This window comes from Balaenoptera musculus, chromosome 21 (assembly GCF_009873245.2).
Source record: "Balaenoptera musculus isolate JJ_BM4_2016_0621 chromosome 21, mBalMus1.pri.v3, whole genome shotgun sequence".
NCBI lineage: Eukaryota > Metazoa > Chordata > Mammalia > Artiodactyla > Balaenopteridae > Balaenoptera > Balaenoptera musculus.
The window spans coordinates 34,516,289-34,538,596 of NC_045805.1; the positions used below are offsets into that span (position 1 = coordinate 34,516,289).

Genomic DNA, 22,308 nt, shown 5'->3' on the forward strand with positions numbered 1-22,308 from the left:
GGATTGGGTTGTTTGTTTCTTTAATATTGAGCTGCATGAGCTGTTTATATATTTTGGAGATTAATCCTTTGTCCGTTGATTCGTTTGCGAATATTTTCTCCCATTCTGAGGGTTGTCTTTTCGTCTTGTTTATGGTTTCCTTTGCTGTGCAAAAGCTTTGACGTTTCATTAGGTCCCATTTGTGTATTTTTGTTTTATTTCCATTACTCTAGGAGGTGGATCAAAAAAGGTCTTGCTGTGATTTATGTCAAAGAGTGTTCTTCCTATGTTTTCCTCTAAGAGTTTTATAGTGTCCAGTCTTACATTTAGGTCTCGAATCCATTTTGAGTTTATTTTTATGTCTGGTGTTAGGGAGTGTTCTAATTTCATTCTTTTACATGTAGCTGTCCAGTTTTCCCAGCACCACTTATTGAAGAGACTGTCTTTTCTCCATTGTCTATCTTTGCCTCCTTTGTCATCGATTAGTTGACCGTAGGTGTGTGGGTTTATCTCTGGGCTTTCTATCTTGTTCCATTGATCGATGTTTCTGTTTTTGTGCCAGTACCATATTGTCTTGATAACTGTAGCTTTGTAGTATAGTCTGAAGTCAGGGAGTCTGATGCCTCCAGCTCCGTTTTTTTCCCTCAAGACTGCTTTGGCTCTTCGGGGTCTTTTGTGTCTCCATACACATTTTAAGATGATTTGTCCTAGTTCCGTACAAAATGCTATTGGTAATTTGATAGGGATTGCATTGAATCTGTAGATTGCTTTGGGTAGTATAGTCATTTTCACAATATTGATTCTTCTAATCCAAGAACATGGTATATCTCTCCATCTGTTGGTATCATCTTTAATTTCTTTCATCAGTGTCTTATAGTTTTCTGCATACAGGTCTTTTGTCTCCCTAGGTAGGTTTATTCCTAGGTATTTTATTCTTTTTGTTGCAGTGGTAAATGGGAGTGTTTCCATAATTTCTCTTTCAGATTTTTCATCATTAGTGTATAGGAATGCAAGAGATTTCTGTGCATTAATTTTGTATCCTGCAACTTTACCAAATTCATTGATTAGCTCTAGTAGTTTTCTGGTGGCATTTTTAGGATTCTCTATGTATAGTATCATGTTATCTGCAAACAGTGACAGTTTTACTTCTTCTTTTCCAACTTGTATTCCTTTTATTTCTTTTTCTTCTCTGATTGCCGTGGCTAGGACTTCCAAAACTGTGTTGAATAATAGTGGTGAGAGTGGACATCCTTGTCTCGTTCCTGATCTTAGAGGAAATGCTTTCAGTTTTTCACCATTGAGAATGATGTTTGCTGTGGGTTTGTCGTATATGGCCTTTATTATGTTGAGGTAGGTTCCCTCTATGCCCACTTTCTGGAGAGTTTTTATCATAAATGGGTGTTGAATTTCGTCAAAAGCTTTTTCTGCCTCTATTGAGATGATCATATGGTTTTTATTCTTCAATTTGTTAATATGGTGTATCACATTGATTGATTTGCGTATATTGAAGAATCCTTGCATCCCTGGGATAAATCCCACTTGATCGTGGTGTATGGTCCTTTTAATGTGTTGTTGGATTCTGTTTGCTAGTATTTTGTTGAGGATTTTTGCATCTATATTCATCAGTGATATTGGTCTGTAATTTTCTTTTTTTGTAGTGTCTTTGTCTGGTTTGGGGATCAGAGTGATGGTGGCCTCATAGAATGAGTTTGGGAGTGTTCCTTCCTCTGCTGTTATTTGGAAGAGTTTGAGAAAGATGGGTGTTAGCTCTTCTCTAAATGTTTGGTAGAATTCACCTGTGAAGCCATCTGGTCCTGGACTTCTGTTTGTTGGAAGATTTTTAATCACAGTTTCAATTTCATTCCTTGTGATTGGTCTCTTCATATTTTCTGTTTCTTCCTGGTTCAGTCTTGGAAAGTTATACCTTTCTAAGAATTTGTCCATTTCTCCCAGGTTGTCCATTTTATTGGCATAGAGTTGCTTGTAGTAGTCTCTTAGGATGCTTTGTATTTCTGCGGTGTCTGTTGTAACTTCTCCTTTTTCATTTCTAATTTTATTGATTTGAGTCCTCTCCCTCTTTTTCTTGATGAGTCTGGCTAATGGTTTATCAATTTTGTTTCTCTTCTCAAAGAACCAGCTTTTAGTTTTATTGATCTTTGCTGTTGTTTTCATTGTTTCTATTTCACTTATGTCTGCTCTGATCTTTATGATTTCTTTCCTTCTGCTAACTTTGGGTTTTGTTTGTTCTTCTTTCTCTAGTTCCTTTAGGTGTAAGGTTAGATTGTTTCCTTGAGATGTTTCTTGTTTCTTGAGGTAGACTTATATAGCTATAAACTTCCCTCTTAGAACTGCTTTTGCTGCATCCCGTAGGTTTTGGATATTCGTGTTTTCATTGTCATTTGTCTCTAGGTATTTTTTGATTTCCTCTTTGATTTCTTCAGTGATCTCTTGGATATTTAGTAATGTATTGTTTAGCCTCCATGTGTTTGTGTTTTTTACGTTTTTTTCCCTGTAATTGATTTCTAATCTCATAGCGTTGTGGTCAGAAAAGATGCTTGATATGATTTCAATTTTCTTAACTTTACTGAGGCTTGATTTGTGACCCAAGATATGATGTATCCTGGAGAATGTTCCATGCGCACTTGAGAAGAAAGTGTAATCTGCTGTTTTTGGATGGAGTGTCCTGTAAATATCAATTAAATCTATCTGGTCTATTGTGTCATTTAAAGCTTCTGTTTCCTTATTTATTTTCATTTTGGGTGGTCTGTCCATTGGTGTAAGTGAGGTGTTAAAGTCCCCCACTATTATTGTGTTACTGTCGATTTCCTCTTTTATAGCTGTTAGCAGTTGCCTTATGTATTGAGGTGCTCCTATGTTGGGTGCATATACATTTATAATTGTTCTATCTTCTTCTTGGATTGATCCCTTGATCATTATGTAGTGTCCTTCCTTGTCTCTTGTAACATTCTTTATTTTAAATGTATTTTATCTGATATGAGTATAGCTACTCCAGCTTTCTTTTGATTTCCATTTGCATGGAATATCTTTTTTCATCCCCTCACTTTCAGTCTGTATGTGTCCCTAGGTCTGAAGTGGGTCTCTTTTAGACAGCATATATATGGGTCTTGTTTTTGTATCCATTCAGCAAGCCTGTGTCTTTTGGTTGGAGCATTTAATCCGTTCACGGTTAAGGTAATTATTGATATGTATGTTCCTATGACCATTTTCTTAATTGCTTTGGGTTTGTTTTTGTAGCTCCTTTTCTTCTCTTGTGTTTCCCACTTAGAGAAGTTCCTTTAACATTTGTTGTAGAGCTGGTTTGGTGGTGCTGAATTCTCTTAGCTTTTGCATGTCTGTAAAGCTCTTGATTTCTCCATCGAATCTGAACGAGATCCTTGCCGGGTAGAGTAATCTTGGTTGTTCATTTTTCCGTTTCATCACTTTAAGTATATCATGCCACTCCCTTCTGGCTTGTAGAGTTTCTGCTGAGAAATCAGCTGTTAACCTTGTGGGAATTCCCTTGTATGTTATTTGTCGTTTTTCCCTTGCTGTTTTCAATAATTTTTCTTTGTTTTTAATTTTTGCCAATTTGATTACTATGTGTCTCGGCCTGTTTTTCCTTGGATTTATCCTGTGTGGGACTCGCTGCACTTCCTGGACTTGGGTGGCTATTTCCTTTCCCATGTTAGGGAAGTTTTCGACTATAATCTCTTCAAATATTTTCTCGGGTCCTTTCTCTCTCTCTTCTCCTTCTGGGACCCCTATAATGCGAATGTTGTTGCATGTAATGTTGTCCCAGAGGTCTCTTAGGCTGTCTTCATTTTTCTTCATTCTTTTTTCTTTATTCTGTTCCACAGCAGTGAATTCCACCATTCTGTCTTCCAGGTCACTTATCCGTTCTTCTGCCTCAGTTATTCTGCTATTGATTCCTTCTAGTGTAGTTTTCATTTCAGTTATTGTATTGTTCATCTCTGTTTGTTTGTTCTTTAATTCTTCTAGGTCTTTGTTAAACATTTCTTGCGTCTTCTCGATCTTTGCCTCCATTGTTTTTCCGAGGTCCTGGATCATCTTCACTATCATTATTCTGAATTCTTTTTCTGGAAGGTTGCCTATCTCCACTTCATTGAGTTGTTTTTCTGGGGTTTTGGCTTGTTCCTTCATCTGGTATATAGCCGTCTGCCTTTTCATCTTGTCTATCTTTCTGTGAATGTGGTTTTTGTTCCACAGGCTGCAGGATTGTAGTTTTTCTTGCTTCTGCCTCTGCCCTCTGGTGGATGAGGCTATCTAAGAGGCTTGATGGGAGGGACTGGTGGTGGGTAGAGCTGACTGTTGCTCTGGTGGGCAGAGCTCAGTAAAACTTTAATCCACTTGACTGTTTTTGTGTGGGGCTGGGTTTCCTCCCTGTTGGTTGTTTGGCCTGAGGCAACCCAACACTGGAGCCTACCTGTGTTCTTTGGTGGGGCTAATGACAGACTCTGGAAGGGCTCATACCAAGGAGTACTTCCCTGAACTTCTACTGCCAGTGTCCTTGTCCCCATGGTGAAACAGAGCCACCCCCTGCCTCTGCAGGAGACCCTCCAACACTAGCAGGTAGGTCTGGTTCAATCTCCCCTGGGGTCACTGCTCCTTCCCGTGGGTCCTGATGTGCACACTACTTTGTGTGTGCCCTCCAAGAGTGGAGTCTCTGTTTCCCCCAGTCCTGTTGAAGTCCTGCAATCAATTCCCACTGGCCTTCAAAGTCTGATTCTCTAGGAATTCCTCCTCCCGTTGCCGGACCCCCAGGTTGGGAAGCCTGACGTGGGACTCAGAACCTTCACTCCTGTGGGTGGACTTCTGTGGTATAAGTGTTCGCCAGTCTGTGAGTCACCCACCCACCAGTTACTGGATTTGATTTTACTGTGATTGTGCCCCTCCTACCATCTCACTGTGGCTTCTCCTTTGTCTTTGGATGTGGGGTATCCCTTTTGGTGAGTTCCAGTGTCCTCCTGTCGATGATTTCCAGCAACTAGTCTTGATTCCAGTGCTCTCGCAGGAGGGAGTGAGAGCACGTCCTTCTGCTCCACCATCTTGGTTCCTCCCCCTTCTTTCCATTTTTTGATTGTATTATTTCTTTTTTTGATATTGAGCTACATGGGCTGTTTGTATATCTTGGATATTAATCCTTTGTTGGTTGCTTTATTTGCAAATATTTTCTCCCATTCTGAGGGTCATCTTTTTATTTTGTTTATGGCTTCCTTTGCTATGCAAATGCTTTTAAGTTTAATTGGATCCCTTTTGTTTATTTTTGTTTTTATTTTCATTACTCTAGGAGGTGGATCCAAAAATATCTTGCTGCTATTTATGTCAAAGTGTGTTCTGCCTATGTTTTCCTCTAAGATTTTTATAGTGTCCAGCCTTACATTTAGATCTTTAATCCATCACTAATTATTAGAGAAATGCAAATAAAAACTACAATGAGGTATCACCTCACACTGGTCAGAATGGCCATCATCAAAAAATCTACAAACAATAAATGCTGGAGAGGGTGTGGAGAAAAGGGAACCCTCTTGGGTTCTGTTGGTAGGAATGTAAATTGGTACAACCACTATGGAGAACAGTATGGAGGTTCCTTAGAAAACTAATAATAGAGCTACCATTTGACCCAGCAATCCCACTCCTGGGCATATACCCAGAGAAAACCATAATTCAAAAAGCACATGCACCCCAGTGTTCATTGCAGCACTATTTACAATAGCCAGGACATGAAGCAACCTAAATGTCCATCAAGAGAGTAATGGATAAAGAAGATGTGTATATATGCAATGGGATATTACTCAGCCATAAAAAAGAACAAAATAATGCCATTTGCAACATAGCGACTGTCATGCTGAGTGAAGTAAGTCAGATACAGAAAGACAAATATCATATGATATCGCTTATATGTGGAATCTAAAAAAAAAAATACAATGAACTTATTTACAAGACAGAAGTAGAACCATGGATGTAGAAAACAAACTTATGGTCACCAGGAGATAAGGCTGGGGGCAGGGGAGGGATAAATTGGGAGATTGGGATTGACATATACACCTAAATCTATATAAAATAGATAACTAATAAAAGCTTGCTGTATAGCACAGGGAACTCTACTCAATACTCTGTAATGACCTATATGGGAAAAGAATCTAAAAAATTAAATTCTAAAAGAAAAAGAGTGGATATATGTATATGTATAACTGGTTCACTCTGCTGTACACCAGAAACTAACACAACATTGTAAATCAACTATACTCCAATAAAAATTTTTTTAAAAAAAGGATTACTGTTAATTAAAGAAAACCAGACATCTCAAGTTATAAATTTAGTACTTTTCTATGTATGGGAAGATGCAAGAGTCTGGGCTCCTTGAAACCATTCCTTTGATATACACCTTAGCTATCTAAGGCCAGTATCCTGTTCTTCCCCATCCTGAGTTCCCTCAGGGTCCACCATTGGGGGCAGCGGTTGCTGATGGCCTGATGGCTGCAGCGTCCTTTGTTTGCTGATATGGCAGGCAACAATTTTCATTCACAACCTATAAACCAATTCTTACCAAAGCGTTAACTGGTTATTTAGTAATAATTTAGAAGCTATTGATGGGGAAGGAAAGAGTTTGGGCAACCAACTAAGAAATCATGGAGTCAATTATGCCCTAAATATTTTATTTAAATATTAAAATTATTAGGTCATTAAATATTATAATTATAATATTATGCACAAACATTAAGTATATCTTGTAAGGGGACAAGTGAAGGAAACCATACTGGTTTGCACTTAAAGAGTGTGAATTGAAAGACCTTAGATGAGAGATTATCTTAGCTGAGAGAGGGAGGAATGAATTTTGAATGACTTAATGACCACGTTGATCAATAACTAAGAACTCTGAGTTCTCCCCTCATGTCAGAACCTCTTTGAATCTGGAGCATGAAGTAGAAGAAAGAGTTCTGATTCTGAGGAAGAAATGCCAACAGGGACAATGGATGTTTTTCTCAGTGGTAGCTGTGAGGACAGATGGCCAATGACCAGAGGACTCTCCCCTATCTTGCATAGTTAACACCTTCACCCTGGATGAAACTCTGAAACTGCAGCACAAAACCAAGGGGAAGCCAAGTGCCAAGAATGACTGTGCTCACATTGCTCACTGGCCAGGGTAAATGAGAGTGTAAATGAAGAACTTTCCAGTTGCAGCATCAATCCCCTAGGAGATATTAAAATGAATGTTGTGTGTTTTGAGATTTTCTTCTAACTAACCAACATTAATAAGCAACTGTGATCTCTAACCAAAGCTAAAAAACCTGACCTAGCCACTACACCAGAGCCTCACTGGATGTAATCAAAGATCCTTTTTTGACCAATGAACAGTGGGACTTTTTGTAACCAACAAGATAAAAACAAACAAACAAAAAAACTTATGTAATGATTTGGCCCTATCCAACCTGAAAGTGTTAATATTTGATTCATATAGTCACTACTAAACTCTCCTTCCTAGCCATAAAAAAACAAAACAAAACAAAACCTCCTGATTTTTTTCCCCCAGAGAGCCACTTGGCAAATTACTCACGCATGTGAGTTTCTTTGTATAGCAAGTAAATAAGCTCAGTGCTTGCCTGCTTTTTCAATCTTTGGACTTGGTTTTTCCTTTATAGAAAATAAAGAGATGCTATATTTTTGCACAGTGCAGTCTGGGGGCTGAAATTCATTCAACTTATTGCACAGCCCATCAGGCCATGAGGTGCCTGCTGCTACTTTGACCAAATGCTTGTATAAAACTCAAATTCCAAGATGCATGAAACCGCTACTGGTGAAAGGCAGTGCTTGCATTCCTAAAGCAAACTCTTCATTGTTGTCTTTTCTTCCCCACCACCTTCCTAAATGCTGAGATTCCAGTACTCCCATTGGGGTAGCTTTATCCTTTGCTCTGAGAAATCCCCCTACATGGACCTTTTAATTCTGCAAATGTGAGGCAAGGCTGTCTTCCAGAAAGTAGGTGTTTATAGAATAGCAGTTCCCGAAGCAGACAGATTTGGAATAGCAATGTGAAAGTGGGAGGCCCACAAAGAAGTACTGAGTCTCCGAAGTGGACATGTGAGGCCCCAGATTAAGGAGAGGTCATGCTTTTTGCTTTCAAGAGTATTTCTCTGACAATTCAGAGTGGAGCCTATTTAAATGGTAGTTTCCCATTATATTTTCTAACTGGTTGTATCAGTCTGCTAGGGCAAAGTACCACAGGCTGAGTGGCTTAAACAATGGAAATTAATGTTCTCACAGTTCTTGAGGCTAAAAGTCCAAGATCAAGGTGTTGACAGGTTTGATTTCTTCTGAGGCCTCTCCACCTGGGTTGCAGATGGCTGTCTTCTCCCTGTGTCCTCATACAGTCTCTGTGTTGTCTGTTTCCTAATCTCTTCTTCTTATAAGAATGCTGTATTGGATTATTATTATTTATATTATTATTATTAATATATTTTATTATAATAATAAAATATAATACTACTATATACTTATAAATTATTATTTATATAATTTATTATTATTATTATCACTATTGGCTTATTATGCTGTATTGGATTACACTACTCATATGACCTCTTTTTACCTTAATTGTCTCTTTAAATGCCCTGTCTCCAAATACAGACACATTCTGAGGTACTATTGGTCAGGACTTCAACATACAAATTTTGAGGGAACACAATCCAGCCCATAACATTGTTCCCTCTGCCCCCTCCCCAAATTCATGTCCTTTTCCCATGCAAAATACTTTCACCTAATCCTATGGCCCTCAAAGATTTAACCTAGTCTAGCATCAACTCTAAGTCCAAAATTTCATGCAAGTAAGATGTGAGTGAGACTTGAGGTATGATTCATCCTGAGTCAAAATTCCTCTCCAGCTGCAAACTTGTGAAATCAGAAAAGTTATCTGCTTTCAAAATACAATGATGGGACAGGCATAGGATAGACATCTACCTTCCAAAAGGGAGAAATCAGAAAAAAAGAAAGGGTCCCAAGCAAGTCCAAAAACTAGCAAGTCAAACTGCATTAAATGTTAAGGCTGGAGAATAATACTTTTAGGCTTCCTTCTCTGTCCCCCAGGCCCACTGACAAAATCCTATGAGTCTGACTGTCTTCTTTCATTTCATGATGTTTCTGTACCCTTCAGTCCGAGCTGGCAGCATATCTGCTGAGATAGCTGTTTAGATCATAATCTCTTTTTGGAGTGATGATCTAGCCATAACCTGGTGTTCTCTCCAGAACACACTTTCTTGTGTTTTGCAATATGGATAGGTTGAGAATTTTCCAGATCTCAAATTCTGGTTCCTTTTTGCTTTTTGCTTAACAATTTCTTCTTCAATTTATCTCTCTCCTCTCACATTCTACTATGAATGCTTAGGAATCTCCTCAACTAAATATCCAAATTCATCACTCACATGTCTTACCTTCTATGAATTAAACATGACATTGCCTGCCGTATCAGTAAACAAAGGATGCTGCAGCCGTCAAGCCGTCACATTACAGCCGCCCCACAGTGAGCCCTGAGGGAACTCAGGATGGAGACAGGATGCCCGCCATCTAGCAGTCAGCTGCTGCAGCCTCCCCTGACGGTGCACCCTGAGATGAGAGAACACAGTACACTGGCCTCAGATAGGTGCGGTGCATACGAAAGGAATGATTTCAGACTCTTGCATCTTCCCATACATAGAAAAGTGCTAAATTCCTTAATTTGAGACATCTGGTGTTCTTTAATTAATATTAATTAATTAATTATTAATATATGGAATCTAAAAAAAAATGGTTCTGAAGAACCTAGGGGCAGGACAGGGATAAAGACGCAGACGTAGAGAATGGACTTGAGGACATGGGGAGGGAGAAGGGTAAGCTGGGACAAAGTGAGAGAGTGGCATGGACATATATACACTACCAAATGTAAAATAGATAGCTAGTGGGAAGCAGCCGCATAGCACAGGGAGATCAGCTTGGTGCTTTGTGACCACCTAGAGGGGTGGGATAGGGAAGGTGGAAGGGAGACGCAAGAGGGAGGGGATATGGGGATATATGTATACATATAGCTGATTCACTTTGTTATACAGCAGAAACTAACACACCATTGTAAAGCAATTATACTCCAATAAAGATGTTAAAAAAAAAAAACAGTAATCTTTTGATGTTCTGACTACTTGTATATCCTGCCTCCTCTTTATGTCTTTGGATCAGTCCCTTGCAGCTATCTGAGAGGCTGTGTCCCAGGCTTAAGTGCTCAGTTTTGTCCGCCAAATAAAACATAACTCTCAACTTTTAGGTTGTGTATTCTTTTTTTTTTTAACATCTTTATTGGAGTATAATTGCTTTACAATGGTGTGTTAGTTTCTGCTGTATAACAAAGTGAATCAGCTATACGTATACATATATCCCCATATCTCCTCCCTCTTGAGTCTCCCTCCCACCCTCCCTATCCCACCCCTCTAGGTGGTCACAAACCCACGAGCTGATCTCCCTTTGTGATGCGGCTGCTTTGCACTAGCTATCTATGTTACATTTGGTAGCGTATATAAGTCCATGTCACTCTCTCACTTCATCCCAGCTTACCCTTCCCCCTCTCCCGTGTCCTCAAGTCCATTCTCTACGTCTGTGTCTTTATTCCTGTCCTGCTCCTAGGTTCTTCAGAACCTTTTTTTTTTTTTTTTAGATTCCATATATATGTGTTTGCATATGGTATTTGTTTTTCTCTTTCTGACTTAATTCACTCTGTAGGACAGACTCAAGGTCCATCCACCTCACTACAAATATAGGTTGTGTATTCTTTTTTTCTGTCAACACTTCCACCAAACTATAGAATAGAATTCAGTCAAGTTTTTTGCCACTTTATAAAAAGAATCATCGTCCTTCCAGTGTCAGAGATCTCACCAAAAGCACTTTTAACGCCCATATTTCTACCAAGAGTCTCTTCAAAGCAACCCAGTCTTTTTTAAACATACACCTCAAAACTCTTCTTGCCTCTATCCATTACCCAGTCCCAAAGCCACCTCCACATTTTTAGGTACTGGAGGTTAGCACTTCAACATAAGGATATGGGAGGAACACAGTTCCATCCATAACACTGCTTACTGCTGAATTATAAGAACAATTTTTTTCTTATAATTGTTTAATTTGTGAGATATAGTTTGGATTTGATTGTTTTACTAAACTCACTTATTACTTGTTTTTCTTTAGTGCATTACAGCTGTTCTAGGTATATACCTATATCTGCATCATGTAGTAGTATTTTTCATCCTCTATTCAAGTAACAATAATATGCTCTAGGCACCATTCTAACTGCTTCACATCTATTAACTTAGCTAACCCTCACAGAAACTCTATAAAGATTTACAGAAGGGTCCCTTGTCTGAAAAGAAAAACAAAAACAAAAAAACTTTTTTAGGCTAAGAAGTACTATTAATATCTTCACACATTACAATGAGGAAACTGAGACACCAATAAGTTAAGTAGCTTGCCCAGTTCACAAGCTAAGTGTAGAACTGGGATACTTTTTTTTTTTTTTAATATTTATTTATTTGGTTGCACTGGCTCTTAGTTGCAGCAGGCGGCTCCTTAGTTGTGGCATGTGAACTCTTAGTTGTGACGTGCATGTGGGATCTAGTTCCCTGACCAGAGATCAAACCCAGGCCGCCTGTATTGAGAGTGCAGAGTCTTAACCACTGCACCACCAGGGAAGTCCCCAGAACTGGGATTCCAACGTAGTCATTCTGGTGAATACACAATACACTCTTTCTTACCTCTTATTTTCATTTCTTCTTTTTTATGTTGACTCCAATGTAGATCCTTGTACAGTTGAAATGATAAAAATGGCAGTGAGTTTGTAAGGAATTATAAGAAGGATGGGAGAGATTTAGAAGATATTTTTCCTTACCACCTGTCAGTTAGGAAAGTATAATACCTTCCATATCTGGTTCAGGAATTTTATAGAAATACTGTCCCTGAATATTATACATCAATATATAAAAATAGGAAGTAATGTCATAAAACATATATCCATATTAATGCAAATAAGTATGTATTTTCACTGATATAGATTATTTAACTTAGAAGTACAAAAGCTGAAAATGTTCTGAAGTTGGAGCATAAACTGGGGGCTGGAATAACAGACCTGTGAGAGCCCTCCATCATGACAGGATGCTTAGAATACAGAGGAAGTCAGTGGAGTCCCCACAGGACAGATGGAAAAGGTAGGACCCTTCACCGTGAATAGACAGACTAACCTATGGTACCAATAACACAGTCCTCTAGTTATCATTACTCCATAAGACAACTACCTTTCCCCCCCAAAATGTTTAAGACACTTCAAGATGGAGCCACTCCATGGACAACTTGTTCCTTTGAGCTCCACAGAAATTCCCCCTGCTTTCCTCTCACTTGTTAGTGGTGAATTGTGCAGGAGTGATCCTACGAAAGTGAGGACAATTGCTCCTGCCAGGAACCAAGAAGAGAGCCCCAAACTCCTTGTCCTCTTCCTTTTCACGTTTGCTGAGCAGACTATGAAAGGGGAAGAGCAATGAAGATGCTTATAGTATACGAGCACCATGCCTTAGGAAGCTCTGGCCACAGGCACAGACTCTGGCACCACACTGTCTAGATTCAAATCCTGGCTCCCCACTCCAGGTTGTGTGGGTTTGGACAAGTTACTTTTGTGTCAGTTTTGTCATCTATAAAAGGGGAATGATAATGGTATATCCATCTCGAAGGTTTTGTTGTTGTTTGTCATTTGGTGGGGAGGGGTGTAAGTTGACGTGTGTTGATATAGTGTGGCATTTCCAGCAGTCATCAGCCTTGGCCCCAACCCCAACATTAGGATGCTGGTGTGGTTCTCATTTAAACAACTTCTTCCTGGAGTCTTCCTTTGTGGGGGGCGGGCGGGCACTTGAAAGAACATTAGCTCTTTCAATCCACTTGAGGATCACTAAATGCTTCTCTAGCTACATAGCCCCAAAGATGAGAGAACCTCAATGATATTATGCTGGGTGACCTCTGTGCTGATTAGGGTGCCCCAAAATCTGAATCAACCTAAAATATGTCTACCTAGAGTGACAGAGTTGTAAACTGTCTGGACCATAATTAACTTTAAACAATTAGTCAAACAAGGTTACATTCCTCAAGGGAATTAGATGACCCTTGGACAAGCTTATTTGATAAGATTTCTCTGCCCCTAGTATAATTTGAAGTGACCTGGACAATCTTGTTGGTTGCCAAGGTAGGAAAACTGAGAGCCATGTGGTAACCCTCAGTTCTGGAGAGGACCTGCTCCTTAAATTCTTCAAAAGTACCCCCAGAGCAGTGGGGAGAGCCTTCCCATGAATTTGTAATTGGGCACAAACATGTGGCCTTGGTCAGAATCTTGTGAGTTTGCATCCAAAACCGCTCTAAAAATTCAAGTGCCTTGAATGGTTGCTCTTCTTTAGGGGGAAAAGAGAAGCAAAACTGGCCAACTTCCCTAAGTAAATTGTGAAGCTGGCAAACCTAGCCTCCTGCAGATACATCCCCTCTGTCCTTTCCCAACTTCATCTTCAGAGGGCCACAGGTTCTTGAGCAGCTCCAATGACTCAATCAGGGAGGACATTTTAATTTGCAGAAAGGTTTTAGGGACTTAAAGCTGGACCCAGGAGAATTTTCAGGCTCTTGTGACAGGAACAAAAAGATAAGCTACTGATGGAATTATTTCCAATCCTATGCTAGGCCCCAGGGACATTTTTGAGTGGGTTTTCTTTAGTCATCAAATCATACCACCTTGTGTCCTGAATTGGATAGAAAAGGTTTGCAACCAAGGATATCTACTTGTTCAAGAGATTTTTGTGACACCCATCTGGTTTTCTGTATTTCAAATAACAGAACTCTTCCAAGCTTGTTTGTTCCTGGAGAAAACATGAATGTCATAGAAGAAAACAGAATGCATTTGTTTCTTATCAAAAAGATTTATCTGATGTATTAAGAGAGTTAGGATCAACTAAGGTAAATTAATCCTCAAAGCTCTCCCCTTTCCTACCCTAACATTTATTTCCTTCTTCCAGAAGATACATCCCTCCCCTTATCAGAGTCAAGATTCTCAGAATTGCGTCTGAGAATGTTTAAGAGAAGCCATTCAGTTCCTGACTCATCTGGCTTGGAGATGAGGCCTCTAAGAAAGTAATTAAGGATAAAGGAGTTTGTAATGGTAGAACCCTGATCCAATAGGACTAGTGGCCTTATAGAAAGGGACACCAGAGGGCACACTCTGCATGTGCATGCACCAAGGAGAGACCATGTGAGGACATAGTGAGAAGGTGGCTGCCTGTAAGCCAGGAAAAGAGCCCTCACCGGAAACCAACCCTGCCAGGTGGACCTTGATCTGAAACTTCCAGCGTCTAGAACTGTGGGGAAATTTCTGTTTCCAGTTCTGGCTCCAACCAACATTCTCACATCAATTCCAATGTGTGGGGTTTTTTTCCCCACACCAAGCTATTCTTCTACACCAGCTGAGTGTCCTACAATTCAACTAATTTCTGACACTATCTACCTGGAAAGAGAGTCATATCCCACAGTTTAAGGGCTCAGCCCTTACAAGACTGTTCTCCCCCCTTCAGATGCCAATCGCGAATCCAGGTTATCTCCCATGCTTTTGGCCAACTGGCTATAGATCGTAGAACCCCCTCTTTGGGATTGATTAGTTTGCTAGAGCAGTTCACAGAACTCAGAGAAACACTTTACTTACTGGATTATCAGTTTATTATAAAAGGATATAACTCAGGAACCACCAGGTAGGACACATGTACTGGGCAAAGTATGGAGAAAGAGCAAGGAGATTCCATGCCCCCTCCAGGTGCACCACTCTCCCTGAATCTCCTCATGTTCACCAACCTGGAAGCTCTCTGAACCCTGTATGTTGGGTGTTTATGAAGGCTTCATTACATACACTTGATTGATTAAATCATCAGCTGTTGGCAGTTGATTCAACCTCCAGCCCCTCTCCCCTTCCTGGAGAGAAGTTGAAAATTCCAGTCCTCTAAGCAGTGGTTGGCTTTCCTGGCAACCAGCCCTCATCCTTAGGTGTTTCCCAAAAGCCACCTCATTAACATAACAAAAGACACCTATTATTGCTCTCATCACAGAAAATTCCAAGTGTTTTAGGAGCTCTGTGCCAGAAATGGGACAGAGACCAAATATATATTTCATATTATAAATCACATTATCACGCTGTTATTCAAGTCACTCAGCCTGTGGTATTCTGTTATGGTAGCCCAAGCAGTACTGAGAAGTAGGTACAATTAGTTCCTCCATTTCACAGACATGGTAATTAAGCACAAGTGTGGCATAATTGTTAAGTGGCAGGGCTGAGATTTGAAAACCAGACAGTCCAGTTCTTACTGGTGTAATCCCAATCTCTGCAGTATACCACTATTTGTGCTTCAATTAAAAAATGCCACCCAAATGAGCCAAGAAATTCCCACCAATCTACACACAGAAAGCTAAGGTTATATGAAGGTAGCTCATAACATCCACCACACACAATGCAACATTGTCTATAAATATGACACAGGGTGAACCAGCTAGCAGTGAACCACATCACATTAATGTCCCAATACAGCACACATCTTTGGCAAACAACGCAGTTGTTCTCTTGTCATCCAACAGTCATCCTGGGAAGTTCTCTTGTCAACCACAGCCATCCTGACCCTTTCTCCTTTTACCTTCTCTGTAAGATGCCTCTGTGAAGTCTCCCTGAGGCACCAGTGTCATTTGTTCAATCTTCCCATAACCTAAGCCAATTCTGTTCTTTTTGGTCCTTCCTGCACAAAGAGACTGATGACAGCTCATAATGCCATTTACCTTCAAGGAAGTGAGGAAACCTGGGTTCTCAGCCCAGGTTAATTTTGCCCCCAACTGGACATTTGGTAATGTCTGGAGACAATTTTGAAAACAACTGGGGGAGGGGGTACTACTGGCATGCAGATTGTAGAGCCCAGGAATGTTGCTAAAATCCTACAATGCACAGCTAGGCCCCCAAAAGAACTACTCAGCCCAAAATGTCAATAGTGCCAGGGTTGAGAAAATGCTGGAAAGGGAATCATGTGTTAAGTAAACAGTAGCATTTCAGGCATGGGGTAGGGATGAGAGGAGGGTCATTTACACTCTACATCTTTCTACCTCTCCTCAAATGTTGCTTTGCACATGACCATAGCCACATACCTGTACTTGGCTCTGTACTTGGCTAAGTGATAAGACAGAAATGCTATCTTGATATCTTTTTGTCTTCTGAGTAACTAGGTTTTTTGGAGAGGACCCATCTAAGTTTTTATAGAATCTAAATTCCTGACATAGGTTGAGTTTTTCTTGTACATTCATAAAGGAAGTATGTTTAGAATTTCTAAAAATATCATGAGCCATATAAATACTACTTTTAATGTCATGATGTAAAAATATTAACTTTGTATGGTACAAATTTTATTTGGTACAAAATTAAGTATGCAGAGTTCTAGTAATTACCCAGGTGTTATTATTATTTTTGAAACCATTGCAGACCTAAGAGAACATATGATTTTAATTTTATGCTGTTCAGATAAAGCCTTCACAAGTACTTCCTTCAGACTACTCTCCCTAGAAATGACTCCCCTGTGCCCTATAACAGACCTGTATTTAACCGCCTCATTCTTTCCCAGAACTTAAACAATTGATTTGAGGCAGATAAACCTCAAATCTACATCTCAAGCTTCAAATGTTCCCCTAATCTTTGATAGCTCATTTATAACTGTCCACCAGACATTCACACCTGAGCATCTTGCCAAGCATCTCAAACTCAATTATGTTTAAAACCCAGTTCTTCATCATCCTTCCCTCAGCCAGCTCCTCTTCCTAATTTAGTGCTTTTTTCCAGTCACCAATGATCAGAACTCCTATAGGTGCCTTTAAATTCTACCCTTTTCCCCCTTACCTCCTTATCATATCCATCACCAGGTCCTAAAGTTTCAACCACCACAGTGCTTCTGCCATTGCTATTCTCCTTCCAATTTCCACTCCCACCACTCTAGTTCAGGCCTTGTTTTCCACTCACCTGGACTGTGGTAGGAGAGTCCTTATTGATGTCTCTACTCCAGCATCTTCCTGCAGGCAGGTGCCTCTTCCAGGTCTTATCATGCCATCCCCTACCCCAAAGCCTTCAGTGATGCCTATTGCTAAATGCATCACCCTGCTTCCCAGGGATGTGTATAATAAGATATTAAAATGTCCTTTGAAAATTAAAGAATATTACTTAAATGTAATTTACTGACATAATTTGTTTTTTAAATTGTTTTATTTTTGATAAAAATCCAGATAATCCTTTAGAGAAACAAACCTCAGAGAACTGATGCCTTAAGAGACTTTGGACAGCCTCCTGGCCCTCTGGAAGACCTGGGCACTGAGGATGGAGAATCAGCCTGCAGCCATGAGTTGGGAAAAAAGTTCAGAAAAGGAGAAGAGGAAGGACAACAGCACAACCTGTAATCATGACAATGGTGAAGATGCTTACAAGTGAAATCTTGGCATTGGCTTTTCTGATATTAATTGTATTTTTTTTGAAAACCATTCTTGTAGAAGAGTCTTATTAGAAAGTAATTTCATAACATGAGTTCCTGTTAGTACTGCATTCACAGACCTCAGCATGTTATCTGAGTAGCTTGGGGTCTGCTAAAGTTTAGGTGTTGCTATTCCAGACCAGATAGTCTACATGAGCCCTTAAACTAGGAATTCAGAATGAAGAAATTATTTGAGAATAGTAGAATTATATAGTTAATAAATTGTGTGTAGCTTTAACTAAACAATTAGAGTTGATATTTCAGCCTTTTACAATGAGCATGTACAGTCATCCCTCATTAGGTTATTGGAATAATGATTACATAAACCTGTATGTTAGTTATTCTCCATTTGCTGAACACTTCCTATCCAGCTGTAGAGCTGGAAGCATCAAATAGAAGAAGATGAGATAACCCAGCAATTAGGTGCCACAGGAAATAGGCACCACCCCTAGGGCTGGGAGAAGCTAAAGAGGCAAAGAGAGGCTACTGCCTCAGAACAGGAACTTGGAGGAGATTCCTCCAGAACAAGAAGTTAAAAAGACAGAGGTAGAAGGAAGAGAAAAAGAGCAAGAAAGAATTATAGTTTCTCCCCATCTCCCATCTACTAATCATCTACCAGTATCTCCTCTTGGTGAAACTAAATAGAAAACCATTGGTAAAGAATCTGAGAACTACATTTTGTAAATTCCCACAACAGATTACAAAAAAGTATCAAAGGATAATTGGGGGACTGAAAGAGAACAGGTAAATATCCAGCACCCCTCACCAAAGGGCCCCAAGAAAGAAGTCACCCTGTCTCTGTGATGTCTCCAATTTCTCTATCTCCATAGTTTCTTCCTTTCACAGATACAAGGCAATGACCAAGGAGGTGTCTTTCCTCACTTACAGCAAATATCACTGTCCCAGAAGAAATCCTTTTAACATTAATAATCCTTTAACCTCCTCCTGCCCACAACATTTGGATTATCTATATATCCTATGTGTAATCAAAAATCATTTTATAAATCATAGAGGGTGTGAGGACTGGGGCACTTTTGTAATAGCATAAAGCATTTAAGCATTTTTTTTTTATTTTTCATGTTAATCAAATATATAAGCATGCAAAGGAGATTTACAATAATAAGGTCTGTAGGGGAATTGGGGAAAAAATTCTGACCCTGATTCCTTCCATACTACCGGACCCATTCTTCTATAGTTTTTATCCCAGTTTACAGCATCACCATTGAGCAAGAAAGAAACATGGGAATCATATTTACCTTTACTTTCATATCTTTTCAGGCATCGAATGCTGTGGAATTTTCTTCCTGAATATTTTTCAAACATGTTTCATCACCATATCTACTACACATTAGACATTCATTCTTTCTTGCCTAGACAAATACAACAGTTTTCTCAAGTGGTAAGCAAACAGGAACCCATGTTCAATTGCGAAAACAGACACAGAATGAATTCCTTTAGAGTGAGGACTGCCTTATATACTTATGTGTACTGAACCCATAGGACAGTGTGTGGCACCCAGGAGTTCAATAAAGAATTTTGTGAATGAATGGATCTGTCCTTTCCATTGGTGTGAATAAAATTTAATTAAGGTATTTTTATTACTAGAATAACTGTGTATTTTGCCAGCAAATGCCCTATGTGATAGTTTTCTGCCAATCTAATATCCATTTTTTCTTTGTTCTTCCTAACAGATATTTGACTTTGTTTTCCTACCTTCCTCACTCCCACTTCCAGAAGGGAGCCTGATTCTTTTGATTCAACCAGTTGAAGTAGGCATCTCACCCAGCCACTCTTATTGGTCTAAGGGTGGGCCCCTGCCTAAGATGAACCAGGCTCTCCCCTAGGTTTGGACCACTTCTCTCTTGCTTCTATTGAATGGGAATAAGAAAGCATGTTGACCCATTTACTTCTGGGCATCATTTTATAACCATGAGGATGCACAACATTAGAAGAAAGTTAATACTTTGCACAGAAGATTGGAGAGACAGAACAATTGATATTTTTCTTTGAACTAGTGACTCCATCGACCGTGGAGACTTTGCTATGTCTAGCCTTCCTGTTTTGTGAGATAGTAAATTTTCTCATTAAATGAATTGGAGCTTTCTCTTACTTATAGCCAAGAGAATCCTAAGTGGTTTGTTTAATTGTCATCTTCTAATATTTTCTAATAATTGTCATCGTCCTAATATTAATTGTCATCTTCTAATAATGTAGATTTATACTTCTAAAGGTCATTTTTACTACTTCTAACCTGAAAGATCCCTGCTGATTAAAAAGTTTTGTCATAGTCAGTGTTTGGAATACCAGTCTGTACTGTATAGGGAAGGGGAAAGTGAGGTGGGAGAGTGAAGGATTTTCTCAAAAGAGTGGGGGAGTGTGGGAGAGAATGACCAATAAATATTTCTCATACATAAGGAAACAGAAACTCAAACAGATGTGAATACTCTAGTTAACATGACCTATTGGGAAAGTTCCTTGGGTTGTTTTCAACCCATAATCTTACCTGGGTCACTAGAAACTATAATGTTTTCAAACAGTTGGCCGGAGGTCAGGACAAATTCTGCAATCATACAGTTGAGTGAAGTTAATGTAATGATGGGAAATTAATATTTATCTCATTAAATTAGCACCATCTTATGAGCTAGTAGGGTAACTTGGCAATAACTAGAATTTCACCATCAAGATAAGATTTACTCTCTGAGCCAGACTGACCTCTGATCATGGAAGAGTATTTTATGGCATGAAACAAATGAGAATATCTTGCCTCTTTTTCACCTAATCTCTACATTCCAGAATTATTTCAACCTAGATTTTTTTCCTGCCTGTGACATCTTCTTCTTCCAACACAGAAAAATATTCTTATTGATATGATTCACCCTGAGAGATTCAGTTTGATCATTTAAGACCTTTCTCTTCCTTGTTTTGAATAAAGACTAGAAAAGCTGACAAGGCTCTCCAGAGATTTTTAATATAGTAATATTTCTTATATGCATTATACCACCTAAATCATTTGATAATCAAAATTTCATCTCTCAATACTCCATGACATTTTTCCTTTCAGAAAGCAATTATTCTAGAATTAAAAAAGGAAAAGATAAGTGAAAGAAATAAAATAATACATTTGAAATAAGTCAGTATTGTTTTAATTCCAAAACACCCTCAGAAACTTCTAATAGCAAGATGAAAGCTAGGATAACAGGCTGTGATTCAAATAAAAGACAATGATATCCCTACTCAAAGCACTTCAGTAGGCAATCAGAATACACCATCCTTAAGAACCAATCCATACACCACATTAACAAAATGAAGGATAAAAAGCATATGATCATCTCAAATGCAAAAAAAAAAAGGCTTTGTCAAAGTCAATATCCATTTATGATTAAAAAAAAAAAAACCTCTCAATAAAATCGGATGTAGAAGTAATGTACCTCAACATAATAAAAGACATAATATGACAAAGCCACAGCTAATATCATGCTCAACAGTGAAAAGCTGAAAGTTTTTCCTCTAAGATCAGGACCAAGAGAGGGATGCTCACTCTTGCCACTTTTATTCCACATGGTGGTAGAAGTCCTAGCCACAGCAATTGGGCAAGGAAAAGAAATAAAAGGCATCCCAATCAGGAAGGAAGAAGTTAAACTCTCACTGTTTGCAGATAACATGATACTATTGGGAAAATCCTAAATGCTCTACCAAAAATACTGCTAGAAATAATAAATTCAATAAAGTCACGGGATACAAAATCAATATACAGAAATCCCTGGAATTTCTATACACTAATAATAAACTATCAGAAAGAGAAATTAAGAAAATGATCCATTTACAACTGTATCAAAAAGAATAAAACACCTAGAAATTAAGAAAGTGAAAACCCTGTACACTGAAAACTATGACACTGATGAAAAAAATGAAGAAGACACAAATAAATGGAAAATTATTTTGTGCTCATGGATTGGAAAAATTAGTATTGTTAAAATGTCCATTTTAACTGTTTAAATATCATTTGGGTAGCCCCAAAGAAATCTACAGATTCAGTGCAATCCCTATCAAAATTCTGATAGCATATTTCATGGAAATAGAACAAAAAATTCTAAAATTTGTATGTAACTACAAAAGACCAGAATGGCCAAAACATTCTTGAGAAAGAAAAAGCTAGAGGTATCGTGCTTCCTAATTTCCAACTATATTTGAAATCTACACTAATCAAAACATATGGTACTGGCAGAATAACAGACACACAGATAAATGGAATAGAATTGGGAGCCTAGAAACAAACCCACACATATATGAACAATCAATTTATGACAAAGGAGCAAAGAACATACAATGGAGAAAAGACAGTCTCTTCAATAAATGGTGTTGGGAACACTGGACAGCCACATGCAAAAGAATAAAACTAGGCCACTATCTTACACCAAACACAAAAATTTACTCAAAATGGATGAAAGACTTGAAATGTAAGATCTGAAACCACAAAATCCCTAGGAGAAAACATAGGCACTACACTCTTTGACATTGGTCTTAGTTATGTTTTTGTGGATCTGACTCCAAAGGCAAGGGAAACAAAAACAAACAAAAAGGATTATATCAAACTAAAAAGCATCTACACAGCAAAGGAAACCATCATCAAAATGAAAAGGCAACCTACTGAAGAAGATATTTGTAAGTCATATATCCAATAAGGGGTTAATATCCAAAATATGTAAAGAGTTCATACAACTCAATATTTTAAAAAATAAACCTG

General features: G+C 38.7%; 2 protein-coding genes across 8 annotated transcripts in view; one reads left to right on the forward strand and one right to left on the reverse strand.

Moving 5' to 3' along the window:
* Positions 1 to 20,507, forward strand: part of LOC118887925 (centrosomal protein of 78 kDa-like) — a 28,792-nt gene extending 8,285 nt beyond the window's left edge. For 2 of the 7 annotated variants that reach the window (XR_005018205.1, XM_036838838.1), the window contains 2 exons: positions 17,323 to 18,963; positions 19,256 to 20,507. Coding sequence is in view for 6 of the 7 variants with exons in the window: in XM_036838838.1 (XP_036694733.1) it covers positions 17,323 to 17,357 (35 nt within the window). In the remaining variant the exon portion in view is untranslated. Of the gene's footprint in view, positions 1 to 6,898; positions 7,429 to 12,069; positions 12,210 to 13,866; positions 13,987 to 17,322; positions 18,964 to 19,255 lie in introns of those variants that run through there. The other 5 variants (XM_036838836.1, XM_036838839.1, XM_036838835.1 and 2 more) reach the window with 5 other exon arrangements.
* The window catches only part of LOC118887821 (translation initiation factor IF-2-like), a 112,876-nt gene that overhangs the window by 15,972 nt on the left and 74,596 nt on the right, over positions 1 to 22,308 (reverse strand). The gene's annotated exons all lie outside the window — the stretch shown is intronic.